Source organism: Nicotiana tabacum, chromosome 4 (assembly GCF_000715075.1).
Source record: "Nicotiana tabacum cultivar K326 chromosome 4, ASM71507v2, whole genome shotgun sequence".
In the NCBI taxonomy this organism is placed as follows: domain Eukaryota; kingdom Viridiplantae; phylum Streptophyta; class Magnoliopsida; order Solanales; family Solanaceae; genus Nicotiana; species Nicotiana tabacum.
This window is the reverse complement of record NC_134083.1, coordinates 90,231,117-90,249,879: the sequence shown is the minus strand read 5'-3', so window position 1 is coordinate 90,249,879 and position 18,763 is coordinate 90,231,117. Positions and strand designations below refer to the sequence as shown.

Here is an 18,763-nt window from a genome sequence, read left to right as displayed (position 1 = left end):
ACATGTTTGGCATCACTGTGTTGCACCATGTCCTTAAGGACAAGTAAACGAGGATCATCATACTGCCTCTCTCTGATGCGCTCATATAAAGAAGACCGAGTGACTGTGCAAGCTAGAACTCGACTGGGTTCTGAAATATCTAACCTCACGAATTGGTTAGCCAAAGTCTAAACATATGCAGCTAATGTCCTCTCACCAACCGGAATATATGCAAGACTGTCCATACTCACAGCCTTTCTACTCAAAGCATCGGCCACCACATTGTCCTTTCCGGGGTGATACAAAATGGTGATATCATAGTCTTTCAACAACTCCAACCATCTTCTCTGCCTCAAATTAAGATCTTTTTGTTTGAACAGATATTGAAGGCACCGATGATCAGTAAATACCTCACACGAGACACCGTAGAGGTAATGCCTCCAAATCTTTAGCGCATGAACAATGGCTGCCAGTTCTAAGTCATGAATAGGATAATTCTTCTCGTGAACTTTCAATTGCCGCGACGCATATGCAATTACCTTGCCATCTTGCATTAATACTGCACCAAGCCCAATGTGAGAGGCGTCACAATATACCGTATATGATCCTGAACCTGTGGGTAATACCAACACTAGCGTTGTAGCCAAAGCGTTCTTGAGCTTCTGAAAGCTCAACTCACACTCGTCTGACCATCTAAATGGGGCACCCTTCTGGGTCAATCTGGTCTTAATAGTTGTTCATAATCAATTACAGAATCATCAATTAACTTCATATTAACAAAAATCTCGTTTCAAACCTTCACAATACTAATAACGAGATGCGAGGCATGAAGACCTCATAATTATTTACCCGAATTAACGAGTCACATTTAACGCCACCTGGGCGAGCACCTACCTCGTAGGTTACAACTCAATATTACAACACGAATTTGGCAAGTATGCACAGGGAATTTCATACAAATATTTATAAATAAGCCTAGCAGGCATGACTCCCTATTAGTACTATCGTACAAATTTAATTTCACAAGGAAGAATTTAAACACAAGAATTTTTTTTATCACAAGGATCTCGTCCTTATATAATTTCCACTGCAGCTTATAGCCAGGTTTAAACATATCAATTTATTTTAAAATACGAGGACCTCGGCCTCAGTTTTGAATCACAAGTAATATGCACATCTTGCCAATCGAAACTTTCCATTTTCTCCTTTTAAATACCTTTCATTAAACAAAATCACAACACATAATGAACCCCACACCGGTAGGGTATATAATGCACAATTTGTAATTAATTATACGGAAATACATCAAAACATATCGAAATAAGTACCAGAAAGGCACCTTTAGCCTCACAGATCTTATTAGAGTCCATCATGGAATGATAGGTGTAGTTATCTCCATAAAACCTCCCAACAGAAGTAAACACATAAGTAGATTATAGAATTACGAAGCTCACTCATAAGTGGAGCACAATAGGAGGAATCGTCTTGATACTCAGAACCTAATCAAGTTAAGGAAATTATTCCTTTATTTTAAATCGAGGTCGTACCTATAACGACACCATCTGATGTAACGACCTCCACCATACCATAAAACAAATATAACAACGGGTGGGTCTCCACCTCTAGGACGCCTTCTACCCGCATGTCCTCTACCCTTAACTGATCGTGTGGGTGGTGTAGTAACTGATTTGAGGCACGTAGCCTAAGTGCTTTGATGAAATATGCCTCTCCCAAGTTTGGGATAATTTTTCTCATGATGTGTCTAGTATCGCCGTATTCATAACAACCCATTTGCGGGTTTGGCTGCTCATATTGAGTCTGTGCCAGATAACTTGAATAACCATTGTAGGAAACTCATGTCAGTGGTGCATTAAAAGAACTTACTGTAGCACCTCGATTAATCCGATGTGCGAACTGGGCTGGCTGACTACCCGAGCCCCCGCCATAATGATTTATACTCGCAAAGTAGAATTCACTGAATCCCCCAAAACCTCGAGACGTCTTGTTCTCCTTAGTTTTCTTTTTCCTCACCCCGAACACGTTCTAATAACTTGGAAATTTATACTACTAGCGGAAATGAAGTATCAGCCTGAAGCTCCCGAGTCATACAAAATTTTACGATCATAATTAAGTCCTTTAATGAGTCTGTGGACTCGCTCTCTGGCTGCAGGAAGCAAAGTAGGAATATGACGGGCTAACTTATTGAACCCGATGGCATATTATGACACCGTCATGGTGACCTGACGCAATCGTTCAAACCCTATGCGCCATGCATTACGGAGAGTCCAGGAAATAAACTCTTTCAAAAGTATTTCTGAGAACCGAGCCAAGTGGGCGGTGTTGTATTGACTGGTCTGCCCTCTTCATAGGCTTGCCACGGACACCTATGGAGAATTATCTCTCCCAAGGCCAATTTCTTCTTTTGTTATGCTGTCTCAACACTGTTGAGCTGACCCATTTCTTAACATACTCTTCGATTCTTCTCAGAGGTAACCCTTACCCCTATTTATACATAACGATCACAAAAGTAGAGCTCCATACAGACAAATCTTGGCACAAACCACATAGTCCAGAATCTCGTCAACCACTGTACTTCCTCCGAAGCATCCCAAAATCCACAACCATGACGTCCACGCTGAGTAGACCTTCTGTAAATTTAATGTTGTTTCTCTAACTCCTTTGGTACTGAAGTATAAGATTATTACGGAGGCGGACATACCGCAAGTCCCAATCTTATCCTCTACAAAATATCAGGCCTTAAACACATGCAAATTTTAGGGGAACCTTTCAGTACCACATGTATACATTTCAGGCCAAAACTGATGTAACACATGACTCGCAATCCATTCATCGATAGTGGACTCCCCCACTCGGCGCGAAGTCATAGTTCACCACGTCCGATGGTCCACAATGCTAACCTTCACAACTCGTATAAATCAACCAGATGCCAAGGTACATTACACCCCCACATTATTCACTGGGCGATCTATTTATACGTCTGCATCTTCAGTCGGAATCACATGTTGAGGCATTGTTTAAGCATCTCTAGCTCCCTCGTAGTTCATCTGCGGCATCACGAACTGTCGACGCACAACTGATACCGAGTGCGCAATGTCATACACAAGTGGATACAAAGGAATACGAGATATAGGTTTCAAGCAAAAATCAATGCCGCACGATAAGGAATGAAAGAAGTGATATTGTTCCTAAACTTCATAGCCTCTGAGAGATAAGTACAGACATCTCCGCACCGATCCTTCAGACTCTACTAAGTTTGCTCATGACTCGTGATACCTATGTAACCTAGTACTCTGATACTAACTGTCACGACCCAAAATTTCCCACCGACGGGACCGTGATGGCGCCTAACATTTCACTTGCTAGGCAAGCTAACGTTAGAAAATCGTTAAACCAATTCCTTATTTCCATTCAGTAAATAACAATAATTAACTAAGATGAAATATAAAAGGGGCAAAATTTTATAAAACTGTATTAATTACTACCACCCGTATTTGGAGTCACAATTCACGAGCATTGTAGAATTTACAAGTAATAGTCTAGAAAAAATACAACTGTCTGAATGAAAGAAAACAACAGTGACATAAAAAATAGACGGGGACTTCAAGGTTTGTGAACGCCGACAGATCTCTTTGAGTCTCCGAACAGCGGACCGATAGTAAAATCTCGATCAACCTGAGCCGGTATCAAAGTCTGCACAGAAAGTGCAGAGTGCAGTATCAGTACAACCGACCCCATATACTGGTAAGTATCGAGCCTAACCTCGACGAAGTAGTGACGAGGCTAAGGCAAGGCACCTACAAATCAACCTGTATAATTTAACAATGTATATATACAAATAACATAAATGAAGAACTAAACCGGAAATGTCGGGAGGGGAACATACTGAGGGGAATACAAGATAAAGAACTACAACAGAATGATCACCGATACAGTCAATATACCATGAATCAACAGGAATAGTGAATACAGTAAGAAAAAATGCACGACATCACCCTTCGTGCTTTTACTCTCAATCTCACCATAAAATAAATAGAAATGGCACGGCATCACCCTTCGTGCATTAACTCTCATATCATGGCACGACATCACCCTTCGTGCATTAACACTCACAATATGGCACGACATCACCCTTCGTGCATTAGCACTCAAAATATGGCACGGCATCACCCTTCGTGCATTAACACTCACAATAAGGCACGACATCACCCTTCGTGCATTAACACTCTCCCTTACCATAATGCAATGCATAAATATCAATAGGGAGATAGAATAACAAGTACAAACCTTACTTCAACATTTGGTTCCATAACATCAATCTCAACTTTGAAATAAAAACTCAATTATCACCAGAAAATTCATAAACATGATAAAAACGATAAATTGAATAACACTAGTTTAACACAAAGCAATTAGGCATAGGAATGAGACAATATAAGAAAAACTGAGAAACATGAAAAAACAGGTAAATTGGCGGTGCATAAGTACTCGTCACCTCACATATACATCGCTCACATGAATTTCACTTAGCAAGTAATCTAAGGTTCCTAATTCCCTCAAGTCAGGATTAGACATAATACTTACCTCGCTCCGAATGCCACTTAATTCTCAATCACAGCTTTTTCTTCTTAACTCACCTCCAAACTACTCTTATCTATTCAAAAATGACTCAATAATATCAAATATTACTTAAGAAATCAATTATGTTGCATAAATTAAATTCCCAAAATTTTCCTCCAAAAAGTTAAAAAATCGACCCCGGGCCCGCTTGGTTAAAACCCGAGGTTCGGACCAAAATCCTTTTACTCATTCACCCCGAGCCCGAATATATAATTAGTTTTGGAATCCGACCTCAAATTGAGGTCTAAATCCTCAAATTTCCGAAATCCCTAATTTCTACCCTGACCCCTAATTCTACCATGAAAACTCTAGATTTTAGGTTGATAATTCATAAAATGTAATGGGTAATTGAAAGAAAATGGTTTAAAATCACTTACCTATGATTTGGGAAAGAATTGGTCTTTGAAAAATCGCCCCTTGAGGTTTAGGTTTTTGAGAAAATGAATTTTTGGCTAAAATCCCGTTTTTGGATTTTGTTAAGTGCTGGGCGACAATGTTCATCGCGTTCGCGAGAGCACTGTCGCGTTCGCGAATGGTACTGGCTGCCAAGCCTTCGCGTTCGCGAGAGCACTGTCGCGTTCGCGAAGGGTACTGGCTGCCAAGCCTTCGCGTTCGCGAGACCTAGCTCGCGTTCGCGATGGTTACTCCTCCCTGGCCTTCGCGTTCACGAGGCACTGCTCGCGTTCGCGATGAAGGAACGACTGACTCCCCCTCCCCAAATGCCTAACACTACGCGTTCACGATGGGCTTGTCGCGTTCGCGAAGGGTAATGCCCCCATCGCTTCGCGTTCGCGACCAAGCCTTCGCGTTCGCGAAGAAGAAATCCCTGCCTCATCAGTTTACTCTTCGCGTTCGCGAGAGGACCTTCACGAACGCGAAGAAGGACATGCCAGAACACCTGCTGCAGCAAAATACCAGATTTTCAAAGTCCAAAACATTCCGTGGCCTATCCGAAACTCATCCGAGCCCTCGGGGCTCCAAACCAAACATGCACACAAGTCTAAAAATATCATACGAACTTGCTCGCGCGATCAAATCGCCAAAATAACACATAGAACTACGAATTTAGCACCAAATCAAATGAAATTCTCAAGAACACTTTAAAATTTCTATTTTCTCAACTGGATGTCCGAATCACGTCAAATCAACTCCGTTTCTCACCAAATTTCACAGACAGGTCTTAAATATCATAATGAACCTGTACCGGGCTCCGGAACCAAAATACGGACCTGATATTAACAATGCCAAATATCAATCAATTCTTAAAAACAAATAATTTTCAAAATTTTAATTTTTATCAAAAATTCATAACTTGAGTTAGGGACCTCCGAATTCGATTTCGGGCATACGCGCAGGTCCCATAATTCGACACGGACCCACCAGGATCGTCAAAATATGAATCCGGGCTAGTTTACCAAAAGAGTTGACCGAAATCAACTAAAATCAACTTTTAAGGCAAAAATTCTTATTTTCATTAGTTTTCAATATAAAAGCTTTCCGAAAATCTGCCCGGATTGCGCACGCAAATCGAGGAGGGTAAAAAATGAGATTTTTAAGGCTTAAGAGCGCAGATTCGAGTTCTAAAACATAAGATGACCTTTTGGGTCATCACAGACCCGTAACACCTCTCTAGTTATTTGCCTAATACAGTTACCTCTCCTAGTCCACATACTATCAGCATTCCCACTAATCTCCCAAGCCCAGCCAAGAGAGGCAATGGGCGATTATAATTACTTTGCCACCTACAAAGAGAGGAATCAATAAGTTAGCTGTCTTTTAGCATACACTGTCCGTTCTCCTGCTCTCTTTCAAATATCATATACATATTAAACATTTTGTTTCGTAACACAACATGTAGGGGATGGCTCTAATAGCTACAGCAATGACTTTGTTAGCTATCCTTCAAGTTTTAAACAACCAGCAATACAGTAAACTTGAAGTCACTAGCAAAGAGCCATCCTCTCCATGTTGTGTTGCTAAATAAAAAAGTTTACTGTGTATCTGATATTTGAAAGAGAGAGAGAACGGTGTATGTTAAAAGAAAGCTAACTTTGTATGTTGCAACTATTTATAATCGCCCAATGCCTCTCTTGGCTGCCTAATATTGCTAGTCACTTTACCAAAGCGACACAGTATATCATAACTGTAAAAAAATCTAGGACCACTAAGGGGCGTGTAAAAGGGAAAGTGGACGAGTAATATGGGACGGAGGGAGTATTAACTTCGGGCTAGCAAAGTTTCCTTACCCTGCCACAAAGATTAGATGTTAGGTACATCACACAACATTGTATTCCTTTACCCATTCAATTTTCATTCGATTCGTCATTCATAAACGAATGAGCCAAGGTACGTTTTACAGAAAATGGTCTTTAATTTATAGAAGTTGGGCTATTTTAATCCATGATATATACCACTTGAAGAGAAATTGTCCTTAATGTATATAAAAAGTGGACACTTTTAGGGTGTGTTTGGTATAACGAAAAATATTTTCCGTGGAAAATATTTTTTTGGAAAACAAAAACAAGTAGTAATCTTATTCATTTTCCGGTGTTTGGTACGCAAATTAAGGAAAATAACTTCTCAAGAGTATTCATAAATAATTTAGATACAATAAACATGAAGTCATAAACTTTCGAACCAACAACCTTTCGAACCCACAAATTTCATAAACTTCTGAACCGCTAAACTTTCGAAACCGCAAAATTTCGAACCCATAAACTTTATAATTTCTAAACCCGTAAACTTCCAAACACATAAACCTCCGAACTCATAACTTTGGAACTTGTAAAATTTCGAACCTGTAAACCGAAAGATGAAAAAACTAAAAATGAAAATATATAAAAAAAATATTTTTTTTCTCGAGGGGGGAGGGGGGTGCAGAAAAACGAAAAAATAAAAATTTGTAATTACAAAAAAAAGTAAAAAAAAAACTTTTTTTGTGCGGGGTGGGGGTGGGTGGTGCAGAAAAAAAAGTAAAAAAAAACTTTTTTTTGTGCGGGGTGGGGGCAGTGGGATGGGGGTGGGGTGCAGAAAAACGAAAAAACAGAAATTTGAATTTTACGAGAGGATAGCAGGGTGAGTGGTGACGGAAAAAAAAAACCTTTTTGGAGAGAGGGGGTGGGGTGGGTAGGCATGGGATGAGGTTAGGTGGGTGGATGTGAGGGTGTGGGGTGGGTGAGTGAGGGTGGGGAAGGTAGAAGGAGTTTTGGAAAATGTTTTCACTTTTTCGGATAAGGAAAATATTTTTCTCCAATTGGAGGAAAATGAGCTCATAAGGAAAATATTTTCCAAAATATTTAAGCCAACCAAATATGAAAAAATTAGAAATCTTTCGTACCAAACACACCCTTAGCCCTAAATCCTAAAAGTAACGGAACAAATAATTCTTTTTTAAGATTAACCAGACTTTTACATGCATGCTCCCGTGAGGAGTAAAATCACACAAAACTGAAATAATATGGAAAGTGCATCGACCATATTGATTTATGGGTGTTTTAAAAAATGGAAAAACACCAAACTGAAAACCCAACCAAACGGATTTTATAAACTTATCTTTCTTTTGGTTCGGTGTTAAATTTAAAAGGATCATAAATATTTGGTCGGTTTGGTTGAATTAAAACAAATAAAATGAAAAAAACCGGCACAATATATATACATAATTTAAAATTCTATATGTACCCTTGAGGTTGACCACCAAATGCATGATTCAAGTGCTTATCTTATCTTTTCTCGTACCCTTGAGGTTGACCTCTTTTCTCGTTCTTTTATTCTTTTCTATTTTATCTTATCTTAATTGTTGCCTCTAAAGTAGTTCGTTTTTCTTTTCTATCAATAATAAACATGGTGATTTTATATTTTTGTTTGTCCAACTTGTTTATACTTCTTTTTCTCTCTTCCATTTCCTTCTTTATCTCTTCAGCTTCCATTAACTTTTTCATTAATCTAATCTTCTTCTTTGTTCCACGCGACACATAAGATCTTAAGCTCTTGGCTCACAAAACTCTTTCTGATTTTAGTGTTTAAAACGGTATATTATATAAACCGACAAACCTCCAAATCGACCCAATCGCAAATTAAAACCAATAAAATCGAAACTGATAAATTTGTATATTATCTTTGGTTTTGTTTGGTTTAAATATTTAGAAAATCGACTTAATTAATTTAGTTTTCTTTTTGAGCCCCTATATATTATTATATTCTTGAAACTCTTTCAAGCCAATTTTGACCATTTTGGTAAAATATCCTGGGGAACATGACATAATATTAGGTTGTGGTTAAATTTGGAAGTGGGGGTACGTTATATCCACCTGTTTTATGCAGTTTGAGGATTGAACTATTTATTTATTGAGATAGTGAAGGCACAGTTATAGACATGCACATTAAATGTTGATAGAATGGTAGTTGAGAAAATCAGACGCGTCTTATAATTTGGTGCCTGCCTACTAACTTCTCTACCATCCGTGCACTGCTTTTATATTTTTTTTAAAAAAAGGATTTTGGCATGGCGTGACAATGTACCCATATAATTAACATGCCCTAATTATAAATATTAATATCAAGTAGCCAATAAATATATATCACAACAATAATGTGTATATCAAGATATATATCACAATTTTATTTTACATCTTTGTGTATATTAAAATTTTATTTTTCTTCTTTGTATATCTAAAATATGAGATTATAAATATATTTTTTTAAATTTTTATTGTTGTCTCTATATCAATACATATCCAAGTGTATAACAAAAAATAATTATATTATTTGTATATCACAATGTATAACACATCAAATAATGTGTATACTAAAATATATATCATAATTTTATTTTTCTTTTTTGTGTATATCAAAATATTTATCAAAACTTTACTTTTCTTCTTTGTATATCTCAGTGTATAATACATAATTTCTTATGGATATGAACAAATATAGATGCTAGAAATACATTAATATACAATATGAGAATTATAACTATTTTTCAATCAAAAAACAAAAGAAAAAAGGAAAGGAAAAAAAATAAGGATGAATCCATCAATCAAAATGCATTGACCCAAAATGTATGATACATGTGCTGCTACGTGTAAGTACATATCTGCATTTTTTAATAACAAAAAAAGTATATTTCTGCATTTTGTTTGTTTACAATTTGATTTGTCTTCTCAATAATGATCTCAAGTAGGGGAGTCAATGGTTTTGTTCGGCCGATTATTTTATAAAATTTATACTATATTAATTTTTCGGTTATTCTATTATATATAACCAAAATTAGACTTTTCAAAACCGTCCCGATCATGTCGGTTTCTCTTCGGTATCGGTACGGTTCGGTTACTTTTCGGTAATTTTTTTAAATGTTATGTAAAAGTCACTAGTAGAAGTAGAATGCAATTACATACATACTTTTATAAGACTTGGCAAAACTCTCTAGACATTTTTACAGTTTAAAAGGTGATGAATTAAGAAAACATGAAAGATGGCTAGAGTATAGATTCATCAACTATTCTACTATAGTATAAAAGACACTAAGCAAATACGAAAGATATTAACCAAACTCGGACTCAAGTATAAAGTTTATATAAGATTAAATATTCAAAAAAATAAATCCGAATCATACGATAGGAAACATATTCAATACATTGTAAATCGCTACAATACCTTGTGTCTTTTGCTAGTGAATATGATGGTAATAATTTAGTTTCAATAGAAGTAACATAATAGGTTTGAAAATAAGGATTTTCAGTTTAATTACTTGTTGGCTCATAACTGTTTCATAATTCCAAGACCCAAGAAAAAATTTAATACTTAATTATTTTTAAACTTAATATATTAATATATTTTTGATATTATAAATTTATTCGGTACGGTTCGGTATTTTTTCGGTTTATTTTCATAAATAAAAAATCAACCCTAATTATCGGTACGGTTATAGATTTATATAAAAACCTGCAGTTTTATTAAAAGAAACCTAAAAATCGATTCGGGACGGTACGGTTCGGTCGATTTAGTCAGTTTTTAAATATCCATTGACACCCCTGATCTCAAGTTCATAACAGATTAAAAAAGTGACGAGGCAGAGAGTGTTTTTGAAATTGCAGTAGGCGAAGGAGGTTAGGATTTGGTGCTATTTTTAGGGAAGATGCAATTGAGTCATGAGAGAATATAAATAGGGAAGTAAGGTTTTCTAGAATTTGGTTACACAATGCCAATTATTTTGGGCTGTCTTTGCCAAAAGTAATTTAAGGCCAAAAATTTGTCAAATTCATATTATATGTTGTCATCCGATGTCAATTTTCCTTTTTTAAAGTCATCCGATATTTAAAACCTAATTAATTCAAATACGCATTAGGTAGGTCCTTAAAAAAAAGTGGTGAATTTTTTTTTATTTTGTTGACTCAAACACAGAAATTTTTAATTAAAGGTAATAGGTTTCGACCATCTCATTACGAATTCTCCATTGCTTTTTCGCTTTGTTCCGACAATTACTGCTATAAGGACCAGTGAACAGTTTCCTGTTGGACATTTTCCTTGTCGTTACTCCTTAGTTTGCCGTTTGACAATATGTAACTGAAGTAGGTAGGGAATTCAACAAACTAATTAAAGACATTGAAGTATAACTGCATTTGTCACATTTTTCTTATTTCAATCTTTTACTCCATTTAAAACATATTTCAAATAACCAAAGAACATATTTTTTTACGTTCATTATTTTCTCATTAGATTTCTTTCAAAGAATGATATTTTTTAACATTTGAATTTAATATCATACTTTTAGAAAGTGAGATAGTTAATCTAAGAGTATAACCCGGCCTTGAGATATCCTTATCTATCCCACAATTGTATCAAATAATATTTTATTTTGAGCGTTATTTTTGCCATTTCCAAAGATTATCATTATTTCAATATATACACTCACATCATTTCTTATTTCCGAATTTGTAAATTACTACTCCGAATTTAAATTTTATGCACCAACAATTTAGTATTTATGTAATATAATTAAACTTATACATAGTCAAAAAATAATTCTTCATGATAACATTAATTAGTAACTAGGTAAAAATAATTATTAACCCACTATAATAAATAAGTTAAAATACATTGATAATAGTGCCTAGGTAAATATATCAGTGTATATACAAAAATGATAAAGAAGATCATATTCTTATTTTGTCATTTGGCAATATGGGACTGAAGTAGGTAGAAAACTGAACAAACCAATATTGGCATTATAGTATGATTACTGCCTCTGTCACATTTTTATTCGGTTCGGTAACTTCAGTTTATTCGGTTTGAATACTAACTAGTGCATAGAGTCATAAACGGTAATATTCTTAATTAAAGTACTCAAAAGTACAAAACTAAAAACGTTTGTTGACAAAAGTTTTGTCCAAAACCAGCAAATACCAACCTAGAGAGAGAAAACTTAGAGAAATGTCTTGTTACTTGCTTAGAGTTAATTGATGAATTTAAAGAATAAAGGAAAGTAAAATTTTAGATTTCTTATATTTATGTTATAATTAATAAAATATGTATTGTATAATAGTATAATATATATTTCGGTATGGTATTGGTATTTCGGTATTTCATTTTAAAATACCAAATACCATACCTAATACTAATTGTTTTTAAAAACTTAAACCAAATATCGAATACCGAAATTTTCGATTTTGATACAGTAATTCGGTATTTATCAAATTTTGCACGGCCCTAATTAATTTGATACTTTTATTTTGGGCGACATTTTTGCCAATTCCAAACATTACCATTATCTCGGTATATACTGACCTACTAAGAATGCGAAACTCTTTCTTAAATTTCTTGAAGGGTATATATAAAAATTTATTTTATTTGTCTCAATTTATGTGATATCGTTTTATATTTAAAAACATAACGAGAGAATTCTAGACATACAAATATTCATGATTTGTTTTAGATTGCAGATTTTAATATTCTTTCTTTCTTTCTTTCCTTCTTTCTTATGCACTATACCTAGTCAAATATCATCATATAATATGGTAGGAGGGAGTTAATCACATAATATTTTGTATTCGAATTGGAAAAATACTACACTACAATCTAATAATAGTTATAGCATGTTTGGCCAAGCTTCTCCAGGACCAGAAGCACTTTTTTCTTCTTCAAAAAAATTATTTTTTTTTTCAAAATTAAAGTGTTTGGCCAAACTTTTAAAAGAAAAAAAGGTATTTTTGAGTAGAAGCAGAAGCAAGAAAAAAGTAGTTTTTTCCCAAAATTACTTTTTAAAAGCGCTTTTGAGAAAAATACACTTAGAAACACTTTTTAAAAACTTGGCCAAATATTAATTGTTGCTCAAAAATATTTTTCAAATTAATTCTCACCAAAAGTGCTTTTAACAAAAATACTTGTAAAAAAGGCAGAAACTTGGCAAAACAGGCTATAAGGCTTCTCAAGAGGCCAAAAATGCTTTTTTTCTCAAAAGCACTTTTTCCCCCTAACTTTAGGTATTTGGCCAAGTTTTTTTTTTTTTGGGGGAAAAGTGCTTTTGGGAAGAAGCATAAATATTTTTTGAGAATAAAAAAAAAGCAGAAGCAGAAACAGTTTCTGAGAAGTAGAAAAAAATAGCTTCTTCCCAAAAGCATAAGCAGAAATAGTTTTGGCTTTTCTTCTTACCAAATATACTCTTAACAAAATATAGTATATACCAAAATAACCGTTAAACCTAATACTTAGGATATTAATGTATAAATATTTTTTTATTATTTTTAGGATATCTTTCTAATATATAGTAACTTTTAAGGGTGAATGATTTTATATTTGTTGAATGATTTTTATTATATTTAACTTATATTAAAATAATTAAAATTTTATTTTCATATTTTACTTAAATAAAATAAAAGAATTTAATTATTGCATGTAATAACAAAATTTTAAGATTATTTATTTACTTATAATATTAACTATTAAGTAAATCTATTCATGTCCTTATTCGTAATTTGATACTTAAAAGCACATTCTAAAAGGTTTGGTCAAACACAAATTATACAAAAATACTTTTTAGAGTGATTAACCAAACACAAAATACTTATATTCAAAAGTAATTTTTTCAAAACCACTTCGTATTAATCTACTATCTACTGTAATAAGACGGGGAGGGAAGAGTTGTAGCTAAGGCAGGAAGTGCCACATTTATTTGTAACGGAAAAGCCACAAAATCACCGTATTTTAAGCATTAAACCGCTTTGAACTTTACATAATAGCAAAGCCACCGCCAGTTTTCCCACTCAAACTAAGATCGTAGCGCTCTCTGTAGAGAAATTGAGGTCGTGATGGTGGGACCACAGAGGCCACAATTCGTTCTATTTGGATCCTCCATTGTTCAGATCAGTTACAGCAATGGCGGTTGGGGTTCCATTCTCTCCGACATTTATGCTCGTAAAGTATGTTTCCCTTTCTGTGTGTGCCTTTTACGTGTTAATGTGTGTGTTTTGTTCAATTGTTTGTAAGTCATGATGATTCTTATATTTGATCAGTTCTTGGTGATTACTCTATGAATCAATTCAGTATACATTTTTGATTTAATTTCTCATTTTTGTTCTGTTTATACTTCTATTAGTGTATCCAAATTCAAGATTTTTTTAGTTTATGGAAAGGTCCAAAGAAACTAGAGGGCGGAAAAGAGGAAAGAGGCTAAGAAGTTTTTTGTTTAGCAATATTGTTTTGATACACTTGTTTTCTGGTTTTAATGGTAGACTTATTCCGATTAGATCACCATAGTGAGGGCTTTGGAAAAGCTTCACCTTTGGCTAGAAAAAACAACCTTACTACTTCAATAAAATTAATCTGAGATAAAAAGAAGAATGCACCAATTTTATTTATATGCACCAATTATAAAACATAGAAATCAAAAGCTAGGATATCAATTTGTCTTGAAAGTGAGGAAGGAGATTACTTTATCAACAATGTCGTCAGTCACCCCTGCTTGAGTTGCATAGTTTTGGTTGCCTTAAAAATGAAACAAAATTTGTTGAAGAAGCTCTTCGACTGTGACAGGAGTCTCCCTAAAAATGTGTGTTCTAACTGTGATTATTCTTAGTAGATTATGGGCACTGATACCCACATTAAGTTGAGATTATGAGGTTGTAATTAAATATGTCTTTGTGCTGCAGGGTGTGTATGTTTTCCAGTATACTCAAATATCTAAGATCCTTTTCTCAAGTGAATCAAATACTATTTGCATCACAAATAAACCTAGTTGTCTAACAGTAAAGAGACACTATAGCAAATTACATTTCCAATGGCTAAATAACTCTATTACTAATGAATAAACCCGGGATTATAGATATCCACAATGATTACCAAACTACTTCCACACTTTGTTTAAAATCTTACAATTCTTTCTTTTCATGATGTTAAGAAATTACTTTTGAAAAGTGTCTTGTGCTTCTGAACTTTCTTATACTTCACTGAACTCTGATATCAGTTAGCCAGTGAGGTGCCACGTTTTTTTTAATGAAATAGCTGCCTCGAGAGGAAGATTACTACCAGATCAAGCATCCTCATCTCATAATGCTTTTATTTCTTTTTACTGATCTGCAATAGTAGGTATTCTTGCTAGACATTTCTTCTTTTGGTCATCATAGAATTTTGAATGTTAAATTATGCATATCTGGTTTTTTCAGCATTGTAATCTTAGCCTTTCCAGCATTGTCCGTTAAGTGATTTTCCTTGAAGTTATTACCCGAGATATAACGGATGAAAGTTTCATTTGATGTGAATCTTATGACTACAAAACTGCTTTGGTTGGTTCGTTCTGGTATAGACTACATATTACCTAGGGAAATTTGAGTGCCCTGTTGTTGTTTTGCAGAGTGCTTATGTTAAGGTTTTTCAGGTTCAACATTTACTGTAAAAGTACTTCTTTCACAAAGTTGTGTCTCATGCACTAATGAATTTTGGCAAGCTAGTTTATATCACAGCTATTTTAACTTAAGCAGTGAGTCTTGGCTTTGTTGAGAATAGAGAGTAATACCTTGTACTCTATTGTAGGCAGACGTAATATTGCGAGGTTACTATGGTTGGAACTCCAGACGTGCTCTACAGGTCCTTGATCAAGTGTTTCCAAAGGTATTGCATCTTCTCCCCGATATCTCCAGTGTTGGATAGCTTGTCAGATAAAGTGCTTAGGTGCTCCCTCTGCCTTATTTCTTCTTTGATTGTCAGTAAAAAGGATGCTTAATAGTTAATACTTCTGTTCAAACAACATTTTCTACAAAATATATGCAAGAAATAGTGCTTTGCATTAGAACTTAGTAATACCTTTTGGTTCACATCATCTACAAATCAAAAGATCGTAAAGGTCTCTTCCTGGATCTTTATCATGGAGAGTTTCAAAGAATTGAGAATGTCCTATAGAGATAAGAGAACTACTTATCAGAAAAAGGACGAGGAATAAGAATTTCCTATAGCAAACCCGTCTTTTTGTGCAATCATGCTAAGATCTCATATGGATATCTGGTATTGGAAAACACTTCCGGTATACTAACTTTGTATTTCTCGGTGGTGTTTTCCTCTTCCAGGATGCAGCTGTTCAGCCCACATTGGTGATTGTTTATTTTGGTGGTAATGATTCAATGGGACCTCATTCATCTGGACTAGGTCCTCATGTACCTCTTCCGGAGTACATCGAGAACATGAGAATAATTGCAACTCATCTCAAGGTAGCTTATTTTACTACAGGAGTTGCCTCTTTCTTTGTTTTCGAGCCATGGTTTCCCCCCTTTTTTTTTGGAAACACATGAATGGTTAGCTGGTTCAAGACAACCACAAGACCTTAAGATATAATGTTTCAGAAATCTTTAAATTATTTCAGTTATATAAATTGGGTTTACTTATGTAGACAAACTACGGTGATTATTGATCCCTGATTACTTCTCGTTTTCTCTTTGGTGGGGGTGATTAGAGTCTCTCAGAGAATATTCGCATTATCTTTCTCAGTTGTCCACCTGTTGATGAGGCCAGAGTTTGTGAAAATACAAGGTAATGCAATGCCCATCCTCAGTGTCATCTTATCTTTTACATTTTTTATCAACTTGTTTCCAAGTTTCATTCTTTGAACTGCATTTCCCCCTTTTTCTTATTACTTGGACAAGTTTGTCATCGTTTTTGCGAACAGTTCATACTTCAGTGAGTTGGTTCGGACAAATGAGTTGTGTCGACAGTACTCGGAGGCCTGTATAGAGCTGTGTAAAGAGATGAATCTGAAGGTTGTTGATCTTTGGACAGCACTTCAGAAAAGAGAAGATTGGTTGACTGCTTGCTTTACGTAAGTCCAGCTAACTGTTGTGTGCTTTGTATATGTACCAAATTGAGAACATCTGCAATAGTCTAATCTATTCTGTTTCCTAAATTTCAGTTAATTTTATATCTTATTGTATTTTGTGAAGATGAAAATTTCCCTTTTATATTTAATTGTCTTGTCCTAGACTTATATGCGCCTTCAAATATGGTTTCTGCGATTGTTTGGAAGATCTGATTTGAGATCTTCAGTATGAGAGCTTAAATTGCTGCTGTCACATGGGAAATCTTTCTACACTAGATGTGTGCTGTTTATTAGCAACACCCATCATAACGAATTCCAACATTATCTCATGGCTCTAGTTATGCTTTCTGTATTACCCCAGAAAATATCCCTTGGAATTTGTTTATGAAAGTGCTTATACATGATGGCTCTGGTACACAAGTTCTTGCTTGGTCAAAGTATTTTATTTCTGGTAGTTTGTTCCGGAATCCCGAGTTATGTTCACTACACTACTTGACAGTATTCTTTTGGGGTAGTCATCAATATCCGCGTCCTGGAATCTTGATTGGTAAACAAGGTAGAATATTGTCTCAGTGATTGTAGGGCAATCATTTCTCCATTGCCAGAATCACAAGTCTCTGATTGCTTCAATATTTCAATGTGCCTTGATCCCCATATTTCTGAATGCACAGAAGAAGCACTGGTGGTGTGTAGCATAGTTTTACTAGAATAACTCCAAATCTCAATATCATGTAGAGAATCCAAAAATATAAAGGAAGAGGCTTTTGCAAATTCCATTAGATCATGTTTGAATATGTCTTCAATTGGTTTTTTTGATAAATTAAACAGGGATGGGATTCACTTGGCTGAGGCAGGAAGTAAAATAGTTGTTGAAGAGATCATCAAGATTTTGAAGGAAGCTGAGTGGACACCTAGTTTATACTGGAAATCCATGCCAACAGAATTTGCAGAAGATTCACCTTATGATTTAGTTCTTGCGGATGGCAAAACCACAATAAACCCATCTGAGTGGACATACCATCGAGAAATTCAATGGGATTAGATTTTCCTTTTTAAGTTTTTGCATAATTGAAACATAAAGAATGTATATGCATTAAACTTGGGAGTGCAGTTCAGAATTTACCTTCTAATGGTGTAATTGCAGTTTGTCTTTTATATCCAAGAAGATATAGACATATAGTAGTAGTTTCTTTCTTATTTGAATGGTAAACTTTTAGTTTTTTTTTCCTTCTTAATTCTTTATTCATAGTAAATTAGATTAGGTTAATAAATTTAATTTTTTTTTGAGCTGCCAGTCGTAGATATATAGTCTCGGATCGTGTGATTGTAACTTGGGCGAATGAGTTTTGTTCCTCAAGTTGCCTGCAGTAACGCATATTCAAAGGAGGGTATATCCCTTTTAATGTTTTTGTGGGAAAAAGGTGTTGAATTGAAATAGTTCTGGCTAGGGAGATTCTTCTGTGGTTTTCTCCCCTAGGACTTAATTTTTAAATATTATGACAGTGAAAAACAAATTCTAGTCTAGCTAATAGAAAGAAACTAGAGTTAGCAATAAGTTCTCAACTATAAACAGTAGAGAAACAAAAACAAATAAATAGCCAAACTTTTGTAAGTCAACAAATTCTTTTTGAGTTAATTTTACATTGTATTTCAGAAAAAGAAGTACCAGATCAAAGATCATTTGTCGTTCTTTTCCCGAGTATTATAAACAGCAAGTGCTCAACCTCTTTGGTCATTCAATCTACTAGTCTGTCCATTTAATTGTAATTGAAGCTTACATTATCAGCCAGTGTGGTAAATGTATCAGTTGTAGGTCAAGTCTAGAATTTGATTCTGAAATTCTTTAATGCC

The 18,763-nt window shown here is 34.8% G+C and overlaps 1 protein-coding gene across 1 annotated transcript; it reads left to right on the top strand.

Moving 5' to 3' along the window:
* The first annotated feature begins 13,787 nt into the window (after positions 1 to 13,787).
* On the top strand, positions 13,788 to 18,087 carry LOC107801027 (GDSL esterase/lipase WDL1). Its single transcript, XM_016624291.2, has 6 exons — positions 13,788 to 14,030; positions 15,640 to 15,717; positions 16,170 to 16,310; positions 16,553 to 16,629; positions 16,766 to 16,915; positions 17,741 to 18,087. Exons 1-6 carry the CDS (start codon positions 13,920 to 13,922, stop codon positions 17,952 to 17,954), a joined length of 771 nt encoding a protein of 256 aa, XP_016479777.1. The 5' UTR covers positions 13,788 to 13,919; the 3' UTR covers positions 17,955 to 18,087.
* Positions 18,088 to 18,763: the final 676 nt, after the last annotated feature.

Excerpts from the sequence above, each read along its gene's own strand:
- LOC107801027 (XM_016624291.2), top strand. The coding sequence starts at position 13,920 with ATGGTGGGACCACAGAGGCCACAATTCGTTCTATTTGGATCCTCCATT. Across the intron at positions 14,031-15,639 it reads CCGACATTTATGCTCGTAAA|GCAGACGTAATATTGCGAGG; the intron begins GTATGTTTCCCT and ends ACTCTATTGTAG. Across the intron at positions 16,630-16,765 it reads AGAGTTTGTGAAAATACAAG|TTCATACTTCAGTGAGTTGG; the intron begins GTAATGCAATGC and ends TTTTGCGAACAG.